At 36.8% G+C, this 13,352-nt stretch overlaps 1 protein-coding gene across 1 annotated transcript in view; it reads left to right on the forward strand.

The window, feature by feature from the left end:
* Positions 1-13,352, forward strand: part of LOC140168679 (uncharacterized) — a 35,809-nt gene that overhangs the window by 5,742 nt on the left and 16,715 nt on the right. Inside the window, exons 4-13 of the mRNA XM_072192090.1 lie at positions 3,289-3,483; positions 5,060-5,208; positions 6,102-6,212; positions 7,885-7,989; positions 8,490-8,664; positions 9,356-9,486; positions 9,744-9,892; positions 10,079-10,210; positions 11,099-11,255; positions 12,189-12,343. Coding sequence (XP_072048191.1) covers positions 3,289-3,483; positions 5,060-5,208; positions 6,102-6,212; positions 7,885-7,989; positions 8,490-8,664; positions 9,356-9,486; positions 9,744-9,892; positions 10,079-10,210; positions 11,099-11,255; positions 12,189-12,343 — 1,459 coding nt within the window. The remainder of the gene's footprint in view (positions 1-3,288; positions 3,484-5,059; positions 5,209-6,101; positions 6,213-7,884; positions 7,990-8,489; positions 8,665-9,355; positions 9,487-9,743; positions 9,893-10,078; positions 10,211-11,098; positions 11,256-12,188; positions 12,344-13,352) is intronic.

Consider the following 13,352-nt stretch of genomic DNA (forward strand, 5'->3'; position numbering starts at 1 on the left):
GTCTTTTGCCTATCCAACATCGTGTCATAATGGATGGGCTGGCCAATATTTTTATCGTAGTGGATACCGGCTGCGCCGGCATCCACTACTCAAAATATTGGCAAGCCCATCCATTCTGACACGATATTGGATAGGCAAAAGACAAAATCCTATCATTTATTCTCTAATTACTGTTCTAAAATTGACCTTGAATAAACGCCCCCCTTTGGAAAATGTAACGCCCCCGGGGGCATTTATTTGACGAAATACGGTAATGAGACTTGCTTGACATTTTCAAAGGCTGTAAAAGACTCAATTATTGTCTACTTTAATTAGCTGTCATTCCCCTGTGACTCCAGACAACTATCTCATAAATTCAGTGATTGTATTGAGCAAACAAACTACTCAACCATATGAATAGGTAAACACAACATATGTAAAAGTGGTAATTTTTGTGTGTGTAATTTTTCGTGCTTTGTGATTTTGAACTTCATTGCATGTTTTTAATTTGGCGATTTTGAGTTTTCTTCATTAGACCTACTCATTAAAGGAAATTTATTTTCGCAGGAGCTGTGTTTCACACGAAAAAGTATGAAAATTAATGTAACACAAAAATTTCCACTTTAACAGTAGTGAAAGTACAATCTTTAACTCTCTCCACATGGGTGCAGACAACAAGTTTCAATTTTTTTTAATCAAAAATTTCTGAATTGTAAATGTCCATGACCATATTTAGAATTGGCATGAAAAATGCATTAAAATGAGTACAAACAAGCCTAGTATTGTATTGGTTCAGTGGTTCTTGAGATAGCTCTTGATATTTTGAGAAAATTTTGGGCTCAAAACTTTGGCTTTTTATGTTGAAGCCTACGGTTAGCATGGATAGCTTTAACCAAGCAAATAATAGATTTACAGATGTTACAGGGCGTCCAAAAAATTATGCATATGAACAGAAGAGATCATAACACTTGTACATTGAGCTAATCTCGTAGGAGAGGTGCACACAATTCATATTTTCATGTAAATGTTTTGCCATCCAATGTATCAAATCTTATTTTAGTTCTGAGGTCAGCAACAAAAATGTATAATCATGCTTCATAAGGCAAAAAAAAAAAAAAAGGTTTGTCTCAAAGCTCACGAGAATTTTAAAAACAAATGCGAAATGCGATTTTTTTATATTTTTTTATTCCCAACTTTTTTCGCCAATTTTTTATGGAAAAAACTAAAAAAAATTTTTTCCATTTCTTTTTGTCAAATCGTGCGATTTTACAAACGCGCGCGCAAGCTTTTTTTGGCCTAAGATGCCATGTACAGAACCTAAGTTATATAAAGTGCTGAGGTAGAACTTATTGAATGACCCTCTTATACCAATATAAAAAAAAGTACATTAAAACGTTTGCCATATTAAAAGTACATGTACTGTATTGGGCTATTCTATTTAAAATCCACACCCCGTGAAAGATTTTACTGCCATGTCAACACGCAAATCAAGCAAATAATAGATATTTACAGATGTTTCAGGGCGTCCAAAAAATTATGCATGTGAACAGAAGAGATCATAACACTTGTACGTTGAGCTAATCTCATAGGAGCAGCTTTCTCATCAAATCTTATTTTAGTTCTGAGGTCAACAACAAAAATGTATAATCATGTTGCATAAGATGCCATGTACAGAACCTAAGTTATATAAAGTGCTGAGGTAGAACTTATTGAATGACCCTCTTATACCAATAAAAAAAAAAGTACATTAAAACGTTTGCCATATTAAAAGTACATGTACTGTATTGGGCTATTCTATTTAAAATCCACTACTGCCATGTCAACACGTACCTTTAGTGCTTTATAGTTTCTGCAGCTGAGGTTGATTTGCACCTAAATTCCTTCCCACAAGGTAATAGACATATTGCATAACAATAGATACAGTTCAGAGGCTAAACCATTTCCTTTGTTATACAATGCGAGCTTTTCAATATATTACACTTTTCATTTGAACTCTTTAGATATTGAATTGATCATTTGACATTTAAATAATAAATCTAAATATATCCCATGCTGATGGGGGAATCCCCTGTGTGGGAGTGTTCATGTAATGGGCTAGTCCAGTTATGACTCACTGGGTATTACCATGCATGACAGTTTTTTAGCAGTCAAGTCAGCAGATTCAGGCATTATAATGTTTCACACTGACTGGTACAGTAAGTGGTTTAATTGTTTACCTTTTTACTGCTTGATTGTGTGTGTTTATCATATATATGTTTGTTTGTTTGAACAGTCGCTCTGTGTAGAGACCCACTTGGGTCCTGATGGGACAACTCAAGAAAAATGTTACACGTAGTGTTCTCACTTTATTCTCTTGTTTGTTTGTTTGAATTTATGTGATTATTGTTTGTTTGGTAATTTATTTCTTCACTTGTTCAGTTTGTAATTGTTATTATTGTTGTTGTTGTTACTGTAGGTTTATGCCTCCACCAGAGGTATGTTCCCTGGTTGTCCGTCCCTCATTCTGTCATTCCGTCCGAGCTTGCGAGTGCAATTTCTCGGAACTTGTAAGGCATATTGTGATGTGATTTGGTGTAAGGCTGGCAATTAGCGGTCTTCAAATTGTATTAGGTTTTCATTGTAAGATATGCTAATTTGGTAGCTAATTTGCATAAATGTTCCTAAGTGCAATTTCTCGGAACTGGTAAGGCGTATAGTGATATGACTTGGTGGAGGGGTGGCAATTGGCGATCATTAGATTTCACTAGGTTTTGGTCAGAAAATATGCTAATTTGGTAGCTCATCTACATAAATTTGCATAGATTTATTTTTATGTTATTAATTTTTTTTTTAATTTTAAATTTTTTTTTGTTTTGTATTTTTTTGTTGTAATTTTTTACCCCAGCTCCAACTGAAATTGCCCAGGTTAAAATGATGCGTGTCAAGGTGGAGGCATTGCGGCCGATGCTTTGCATCTAGAACCGTGCCGAGAACCACAAAATTCTAGTTATTGTTTGTTTGTATGTTGTGGTTTTCACGAATGACAGGGATTTTTGCACCCTTCTCATGATTTGATATGCCATTTGTTATTTCTTTTCGCAACAGGTGGTGACTTCAGACGACAAGTTGCAAATTTATTTTAGAAATTCAAAAATTTCAGAATTGTACATTTCCATGACCATATATGGAATCAGCATGAAAAATGCATTAAAATGAATACAAACAAGCCTAGCATTGGTTCAGTGGTTCTTGAGAAAGCTCTTGAAATTTTGAGAAAACATCTCAAAACTTGGGACTTTTTGTATTGAAGCCTATTTCTTTTCTCAACAGGTGGTGAAGGTAAAGCCGGCAAGATAACAGACATCCGTGGCTGGGACATTGAGTCTGGACGAAGTGTGGCCAGTGTGACATGGGAGGCTAGTGGCAATAATGTATACAGGGTGGGACATAAGGGAAAAGTAGACCTGAAATATGTAGAGGATGGCATAGGAGGCTTCTATTATAAGGAGCATTTACCTAGACTAGGTGAGTTTTGTGTCTTGCATTATTTATCAAGAGTACCTTTGCACTTTTTGATGATATATCCCCAGATTTATAAAAAAATGCAGCACTATTCTAAAGCCTTAATGTACGATCTTTTTAAATTTTTAGATTTTTCTTTTTTTCTTCCAAAATAATAATATGCAATCATTATGAAAGTTCCCAATACATTTGGAGGCGAAAAACATTTGGAATTTGCAAAGAAACAACATTATAAACTTCACCTCTATCACTCGAAATATCTCGCACTATTTGGATTAGGACAGCGAGTGCGGCCTCAGAGTCTCCTATACAGCCAGTAATTGGATTTGTAGGAGACTACGATTTGCGATCGTGGTCGACAAATCATAATCTAAAAATTATGATAATATGTCGGACCAACAAAAAATCATCCCGTTTTACTACAAATAGGGCGAACTTGACAGTTTGCTCATAGATTTAAGTTGGAACATGTGTAAGTATTACAAATATGCCAAAAAATCGGTTTTGAAAAAAATAAAGGTATATACTGAAAAAGATCGTACATTAAGGCTTTAAGAATAAAAAGGTATAGTCTGTTTTGCCACATGAAACATAGCTAAATCCTTATAAAGAAAGTCAGCAATCGATTGCAAAATTGAGAAAATCCCATAGGTAAATTGCCAAAAAACAGCATGTTCCCCCCAATCAGACTTGGTGCCCCCATCATGGTTGGTGCCCCCAATCGGATGACCCACGTTATGCCACTGAACCTTTCTGTGTTCAAATGGGATGGGACAAAGTTTATCTGTTGGTGTGACATGGCAATCTAAAGTTGTTTTTTAAACTTCCGTGGTCGGGGTACGCGCTGGTGAATTGCGATCGCGTAAAAGTGACAAGGTCGCCTACTACTACCGAACAGACAACCAATGGGTCAACCGACTTGTTGTCAAGTGCGTTGATCAGCCAATCAGCGTGATTGCTTATTTTTTCTGTGAGTACGCTCGTAGACGCTTGGCGCACAGAGGGAGACTTATAGTAGGAATCCCAATTGAATGAACACAGCTTTCAATAGCGTGACGTTTTTTTGCATGCATTGCGCGATGTACGCCAGCTAGTGCGACAGGGTTCGAATTCGACTGTATCGCATAGCAGTTTGCTCCTTATTTTGAAGCAACTGCTACCCAATTTTTCATTTGTATAGCACTTTTTATAGTGCTTTAGTATATGGAAGTATCCAGATTATGATGAATTAGCCAAAAACTGCTACGCAAAAGTTTTAAACGAATTCAAACCCTGTTGTGCGACTATGCGAGATTAACACGGAAGCGAAACCAACCATGCCAACGCACTCGTGACTGGTTAGCATTGTATCACCTTGTGCGTTTGTGTTATAGTATGAAATATGCGATATACGATCGTGGTTGGATCGAATACAGCTGTTGATAGCTCCGTTCATTTAATTGGAATTCCTACTCTAGTGATCACCATGGTGTGTGTGTGCCCATCCGCATGTCCGGTATGTATGCTAAAAGCTTATTAACATCTATTATATAATAGTGAATAACATAGTGATTTGAAAGTTTTAAATATTTGTTTTTAGGTGAACTTTCAGAGATGGCTCCAGGTGCGTCAGGGGATACAAGTAAACAGACTTTTAATGTCGGAGACAAGGTCAAGGTCGTTCTGGATAAGGAAGTGTTAAAGGTCATGCAGGAAGGTCACGGAGGATGGAACTCTAAAATGGCTGATGTAAGTGATACCTTACACTTCCCACAATGCATTTCTCCCATTTTAATTTCCTGTACTGATTTGCTATCTAGTGCAACATGGGGCGATAGTGATGAATAGAGCACAGCCAGATCTTGCAAAATATATTTATTTCTTGACTATCAACTCATGTTTAGCCAGACTAATCTAACATGAAAACAAAGGAAACCTGTACAAAGTATTGGGAGTGTCATTGATAAAATGAGGTACTGTATCATGTTGCAAAGGATTCTGGGAAGGTTAGGATATCTTCTCTGGCGTTGTCCATTCCTTGATTTCCATTTTTAATGTTGATTTAATGTCATTGATGAGGTGTAGTCTTGTTCTGAAATTATAAAAAAGGATTTGTAAAATGAAAAGAATGAAAAGCTTTACATGGGATAAAAAATATGCATTTTCAAGAGAAGTTTATTTGTTCATATAGCAGAAACAAAGCAGTTTAGGTTTTAACATTTTCATGAAAAGTCTTTAAGAGTATTGCCTTTTTATCACTTAAATTAGCCATAATAAGATGAAAATAAAATTGCAATGTTTATTCCTGCCGAAATGAGCTTGATTTAACTGTGTTGGGTCACATACACATACCATAAAACTCCATCTACAAGCTTATATGCCTCTAAATGAGAGGGGTTTTTTTTGACGAAAAAGACGAAAGGCAGACACCTTCTACAAAAATTATTTGGATTTTGAGCATCTATATTACTGACACTTGCTGCTGTACAAACATGTATCATCGTATGACCAATCTATTATGTTTTTGTAGAGGGTGTTTGTCCTTCGTCTCTTTCAGCAGAATAAAACTTGCTTGAGGCATATGTCTGCTGACCGATTCTTATTTGCTGGCTGATAATTTGTATCATTCTTTGATATTGCAGTATGTAGGCAAAGTAGGTTTTGTACATCGAGTGACAGATAGAGGGGATATACGAGTTCAGTACCAAACATGTGGAACCAGGTGGACATTTCACCCAGGATCATTAATTAAGGTAACATAAAACTTGTGGCCCTTGAACAGGGTTTACTTTAACGCACAAAACACACATATTTACGCGTTCAGGCACTTTGCTGACTCCTTCAAATCCAAAGTCCCAAAGTCCAACGCGTAAAGAATCTTGAAAACGTATGCGTTCAGATATTGCAAGATTTTAATAGAGAAACACCCGATATTAGCTGATATTGTGCATTTATTCTCGGCTTTTGGCATTTAGGACCTACTCCCGATATGTAGGGCCCATCACATTTTGTCAGCATCGATCCATGCATGTTTTAGTGATTGCGAGTCTCTAAAATTGTAGAGTGTCAGTTTGAAATCTTGCAAATTGGGTTCGGGTCCTTTTTTCTGTTTAAATGATGCACCAAATGTCTTCATTTGGACGTTAATTTTGCAAAATTTTCCCTCTCAGGGGTGAACATCCCCTCAGACACCCCCATGCGTAGTGGATAAACAAGTGACCATTTTCGCTTCTGCTTTCGACATTTGCCAATTTAGGCCCTATGTTTAACACAATTTACAGGCCTAATAGGGAAAATGTGACAACGAAAGGCTTCATGGACGGTCATTTCACAATTTTCGGCTTTTCAAATTAAATTTTACACAGTAATAGTGCCAAAATGGTCCACCAAATCGCTTCAATTAGGTCTTCATTTTGCAAAATTTTCCAAGTTCTGAGGGGGGGGGGGGAACATCACCCTGCGTAATTGATAAACAAATGGCCACTTTCACTTCTGCTTTCGACATTTGCCAATTTATGTTTAACACAATTTATAGGCCTACCATAATAGGGAAAACTTGCCGTCCACGAAAGGCTCAATGGACTCCTCATTTCACAAATGTTCAGCTTTTTTAAACTAAAATTTTACACATTAATAGTGCCAAAATGATCCACCAAATTGCTTCAATTAGGTTTTCATTTTGCAAAAGTTTCTTACTTCTCAGAGGGCATTTTTAAATATTTTATTTTTCTTTTAAAATTGCCCTCATCCCCTTCTGACTGCTCTAGATCCGCCACTGCTCCAAACAGTGGCGTAGATTTCTTTTTGAGCTGGGGGGGGGTGAAAAAATGTCTTGAAGTATAGTGAATCCAGCACCTTTTGGCGAAAGAATAAGTTAATGGTGCAACAAATTTTGCCATTTTGAAGCTAAACTGTTGAAATATGGTGCAAAAGTGGAATAAATTCACGCAAAAATTTGCACTTTTTGGGCTAAAATGACCAAATATGAGGTTAATTTGGTCAGAAACCCACATACAGGCGTCAACATTGGGGGATGATTGTATGGACCATCCCCTGGCAAAATATTGGGGAGATTTCTCCACCCCCATCCACCCCCCAAAAAAAACTCTTCAAAAATAATGTTATAAAAATACCCCTTGGGCAATGTTTTTGACTCCTTCAGAGGAAAAATTCACAATTGAAAGGGTCAAAAAAATTTGAAAATACCCCTTCAGCAAAATGCTTAATGAAAACCCTGCTCTTGAACATGTTTAAAACAAAACTGCCAAGAGGTTTACATAGGAGGTTTTGCTTTAAACATGTTCAGTGGCCAATGACACAGGAGGTTTTGCTGCCCAACAACAATATAAGATATATTAACTTGACCAATTCCTCTTAACATAGACTTTCTCCCATTCTTACCTTCTAATATTTGTTTTTCATCAGGTTGAGGTATTTGCTGTAGGAGACTTTGTGAGAATACTCAGTGATTTGAAGGCTGTGAAGAGACTACAACATGGCCATGGAGAATGGAAAGATGACATGAGAGAGGTAGGCTTTATGCTAAAGTTTGTTAGGCTCATATTTTTTTACTATGAAAATTGCCTTCTGAATTCCTGATGAATCTCTTCAATAAAAAGTTAAGTCATGGTGTCCCTGTAGATACGGAAGGATTTGGATCAGACAATGATTTTAATCCCTTACTCTGAGGATGAGTGGTTAAAATATTGTCAGATTATACAAAAAAATCATTACTATACTCAATATTCATACAAGAAAAGAGAGGAACCAAAATAATCACTGAACTGAACACGGTTGGGTGTACAAACAGCCAAGCATTTCCCAAATTGGAACCGGTAGCAAGGTCTTCGTTACCACCTGCATCTGCCCCAAATTCAAATGCAGTAATGGAGAGAGCGGATAATTGAATATGAATTTCGCCTCCACCAGAAATCAATCCAGGGCCCGCTCACACCAGAGTCAAAGACCTTAACCACTGGACCATGCTGCTTAAAATCACTTACACTGATTGTTTTCTTTTGATCTCACAGACATTAGGCAAAGTAGGCAAAGTACTCAAAGTCTACACAGATGGTGACCTGAGAATCTCTTTCGATGGCAAAGTGTGGACTTTTAATCCAGCATGTGCCAAACCTGAGGAGGAGGCAAGATCGAGACCAGACCTTAATAATACCATGATGGGTGATAGGGAAGAAGTGCATACAGGTAGGTGATACTATTATTGGGCTATTCCATTTAAAATCCACACTATCCCTGTAGAAGATTTAGTTTAAGTCTGCCACTGAGGGAGTATCGATTTTGAATAGAATACGCAATTGGGCAACTTCCATTTGAAATACTTACTCCAGTTGTGGAACGTATAGGTAAAGCCATAATACAGGGGGACTATATGGGTTTCAAAATGATTAACTCTGACCAATAACATTTGAAAAACATACTCCCCTGTGAAAGATATTTCCAAAATCTTCCACAGGGGTAGTGTGGATTTCAACTAGAATATCCCATTATTCATTTCATGACTGCCATGTATCACACGTGCATCCTTATAAAATTGTGTGTTAGATGAGACACACACACATGGACATGGCGGTTATTGATATCAACACTGACTTCCATGTCTGACGTAGCGAGGGATTACGCGGTAGACGCGTATAAGCATCGCATGCGACAGAACAGTTGATGTGCGTGCAACTACTATATTTGTACACTGCATGATTTTGCAATGTTGTAACTGGCTGTTATCGGTAACCTGTTAATATAGGCATTTTTATCACAACTTGCATTTTGCCATTCAAAAAATCTCACAGGCTTACATATAATATTAGACTATATGTAGTATCAAAGCTCACACATTAATGTTAATGCATATCATTTGTTGAATTTTTGTCGTATACAGGAATGCGCCTTCTATTAGACCAGATCATATCATTACCAACAGCCATAGATAGTCCAGAAAAGCTTATCAGTGAAGCAGCACAGGGCAACGCACATACAGTGTTAGAAATATTAGCTAAACACCCAGAGTGGGTAAGTAAAGACAAGACAGAACCCTAATCAATCTACATTTAGAAATAACCATCCCATCCAGGATCAGCTCACTTAGTTTCCATACGGGTAAACGGAGACAATTCAGTTGGTTCCTAGTCCTAGGGAATTTCAAGATATAGTCTGTATGCCTTAATTCTTCACAAACTTGGCCTTTTCTGATCTCATAATTAAGCTGCAACGCATTTGACGTGCCACATAATTTAATAATTGATGATTTTATGTACATCTGTTTCTAGGTGGACACAAAGAATTCTGGCAAGTCACCACTACAGGTTGCCAGTCATCAAGGCCATCTAGAGGTCGTCAAGGCACTGGTTATCAACAAAGCAAATCTAGAATTACAGGATCAAGACGGAGACACTGCATTACATTATGCTATATTTGGGTAAGTTTACTCTATATTTGGGTGACTTTGTCCATATTTGGTTATGCTGAGTCTATTTTGGGGTCATCTAGAGGTTGTCAAGGCGCTGGTTATCAACAAAGCAAACCTAGAATTACAGGATCAAGATGGAGAAACTGCATTGCATTATGCTATATTTGGGTTAGTTTACTCTATATTTGGGTGACTTTGTCCATATTTGGTTATGCTGAGTCTATTTTGGGGTCATCTAGAGGTTGTCAAGGCGCTGGTTATCAACAAAGCAAACTTAGAATTACAGGATCAAGACGGAGACACTGCATTACATTATGCTATATTTGGGTAAGTTTACTCTATATTTGGGTGACTTTGTCCATATTTGGGTATGTTGAGTCTATTTTGGGGACATTTAGAGGTCGTCAAGGCGCTGGTTATCAACAAAGCAAACGTAGAATTACAGGATCAAGATGGAGACACTGCATTACATTATGCTATATTTGGGTAAGTTTACTCCATATTTGGGTGACTTTGTCCATATTTGGGTATGCTGAGTCTATTTTTTGGGTCATCTAGAGGTTGTAAAAGCGCTGGTTATCAACAAAGCAAATCTAGAATTACAGGATCAAGACGGAGACACTGCATTACATTATGCTATATTTGGGTAAGTTTACTCCATATTTGGGTGACTTTGTCCATATTTGGGTATGCCAAGTCTATTTTTGGGTCACCTAGAGGTTGTCAAAGCGCTGGTTATCAACAAAGCAAACCTAGAATTACAGGATCAAGATGGAGACACTGCATTACATTATGCTATATTTGGGTAAGTTTACTCCATATTTGGGTGACTTTGTCCATATTTGGGTATGTTGAGTCTATTTTTGGGTCACCTAGAGGTTGTCAAGGCACTGGTTATCAACAAAGCAAATCTAGAATTACAGGATCAAGACGTAGACACTGCATTACATTATGCTATATTTGGTTTGTCCTTACTTTGGTATGTTGAGACTTAATTATGGGTCATTTTAGATGTTGATGAAGCATTGGAAATCAGCTATTTTCCAAATTAAATTCATACTGCAGTTAATTCTACCTTTTTGTTTGGCATTGTTGAAAAAGTACCAAATCTGAAATTTTTTGTAAAATATTGATTAAAAAAATGGGTCTTTGAAACATATGTTGCTAATTTTACTAAATATTTTGTTGATATGGTTTAATTATCCTTCTCAACAGCAATCAGCCTGATGTGACTCAGTATCTACTAAGTAAAGGAGCCAAGATCAACGCAGTGAACCAAGGGCATTGTAGTAGCCTTCATGTAGCTGTGAACAAAAGCTACACCGAGTGTGTGAGAGTCCTTCTGAGACATAAATGTGACGTCAACCTTCAGGTGGGTACATTTCCCTGTGAGGGGGGAGGGGGGTACTCATTACAGAAGACCATTCGGGGACTTGCTGCAAACATGGGTAGCATTTTCTGCCTTTTGTTATATCAATGACCCCTTTTTCTAGACCAATTTTGGTATATGGATGGGTCCTTTTTCAAAATTTTCTGAATTTTTTTGGAAAATAGCCAAATTTTGCCTCAATATAGCTACTATTTTTGAAATTTTCCTCAAAATTTTTGGGAAAAGTAAGACAATTTGTGTTAAATTAGGCCAAATTTTTTTAATTTTGTAATATCGATGGGTCCACTTTCAAATTATCAGCGGCACGCCCCTACCCAAACCAATCTTGAGTACCCCTTTGGGATTCCCTACATCATATGGCCCAAAGAAAAAAAAGATCAATGGTTGTACTTGTATCTCCAGGATACCTAATTAAAGGCCCATTCAGTGATTTGCTCATCCAGACGATCGTAAAAATCATAAAAATTCAGATTTTGGTACCTTTGTCGTTATCATAGATTACTAACATAGCCTGCTAGTGGTCCAGCTGAAAGCCGTAATTTATGACAAAATAAGGCTTTTTACGTGAATCTGTAATTTATACTGACAGTATATAAATGTATTTGAATGCGGCTTCAACTTCATTTCAAAAATACCAAATAACAATTTGAATGACTTATCCTTCACTTTTCAGCAATTTGCATAAAATTGTTTTTTTTTTTTTTTACATTTGCACTGGGATCACTGAATGGGACTTTCATGAGGTATAGGTCACAATAGGCCAAAGGGCATAATAACAATGTACTGTACATGATTCAAATTTTTATCAAAAATATTTGTCTTTGTAAATTACGGTAATACAAAAAAGGTATAGTATGCTATATCTGTGAATTGCGCTATATAAATCTGTGCCTTTTTGTTTGTTATCTTACATAGGACTCCTATGGTGACACAGCCCTACATGATGCCATCGCTAAAGACAATAAAGATATCATAGATTTACTAGTCTCTGCACAGGGTGCAGATTTCACACTAAAGAACCAGAGAGGGTTTAATGTACTACATCATGGATCATTGAAAGGCAATAAATAGTGAGTAGCAGTGCAAGAGAAGAAAAATATATAGAGCAAATAAAGTTTTCAGGAGTTGATTTTGTAACTTATCATGAGGTCACTAAATAGATTCATCGGGTTTGTAGATATACAGTAAAATAATTTTTTATGCACAAAACCAAAATATTTTACTTCACGGTTTCGCCTATCACTTAGCACAACTGACTACGTTTATGGAATACCATGCGCAAATTTTAATCAATCATATGTTCGTGAAACGGGAAATTTGAGACTCGTCTAAAAGAACACCAGAAAGAGACAGACAGGGTGTCAAAAACCAAATCCAATTACACCCGGCAAACCCGAAAACAATCAGTGAGTGAACAATCTAAGTCAGCTATAACAGACCATGCAATGCAACAAAATCATGTCATCAATTGGGACAATGCCAAAATTCTTAGCAAGAAGTGTGATACAAATGCCAGATATGTCAAAGAATCAATATTCTATATCAATATGAATCAGGAGATAATGTCATGAACAGAGACGAGGGGGCCCACTACCTTAGTCATGTGTATGATCCTCTCCTGACTGTAAATACACCCTCTGTAAGGTTCTACCAACATCATTCTGATGATGGCTATCGACCATGATAGGCGAACCATAAAGTGAGTAAAATATTTTGGTTTTGTGCATAAGAAAATTGTTTTATCATGAGGTGTTCAGGATTTGCGAAACTAGTTTCCGCTAATTGAGTTGTGTGAAAATATTTGCTTTTGATATTCATCATGCCATGTGATGATTAATTTTTTCAACTGGTGACATTGTATTGAGTAAAATACCAAAATTTTTAAATTGCCATAAGGTAATGACTAGGTATGATTATGATGTAGGTCAAATGACAAATGTGCACACAGTTTTATGTTTGACAGAAAAATGCAAGATCCTGATGTTGCTGCATTTTGATGAGAAAAAAACCCGTAATATTTGTCATTTGAAGGTCAGAAAAATCATATCCAGTCATGATCATCTCACTCATAAACATCGG

This window comes from Amphiura filiformis, chromosome 13 (assembly GCF_039555335.1).
Source record: "Amphiura filiformis chromosome 13, Afil_fr2py, whole genome shotgun sequence".
NCBI lineage: Eukaryota > Metazoa > Echinodermata > Ophiuroidea > Amphilepidida > Amphiuridae > Amphiura > Amphiura filiformis.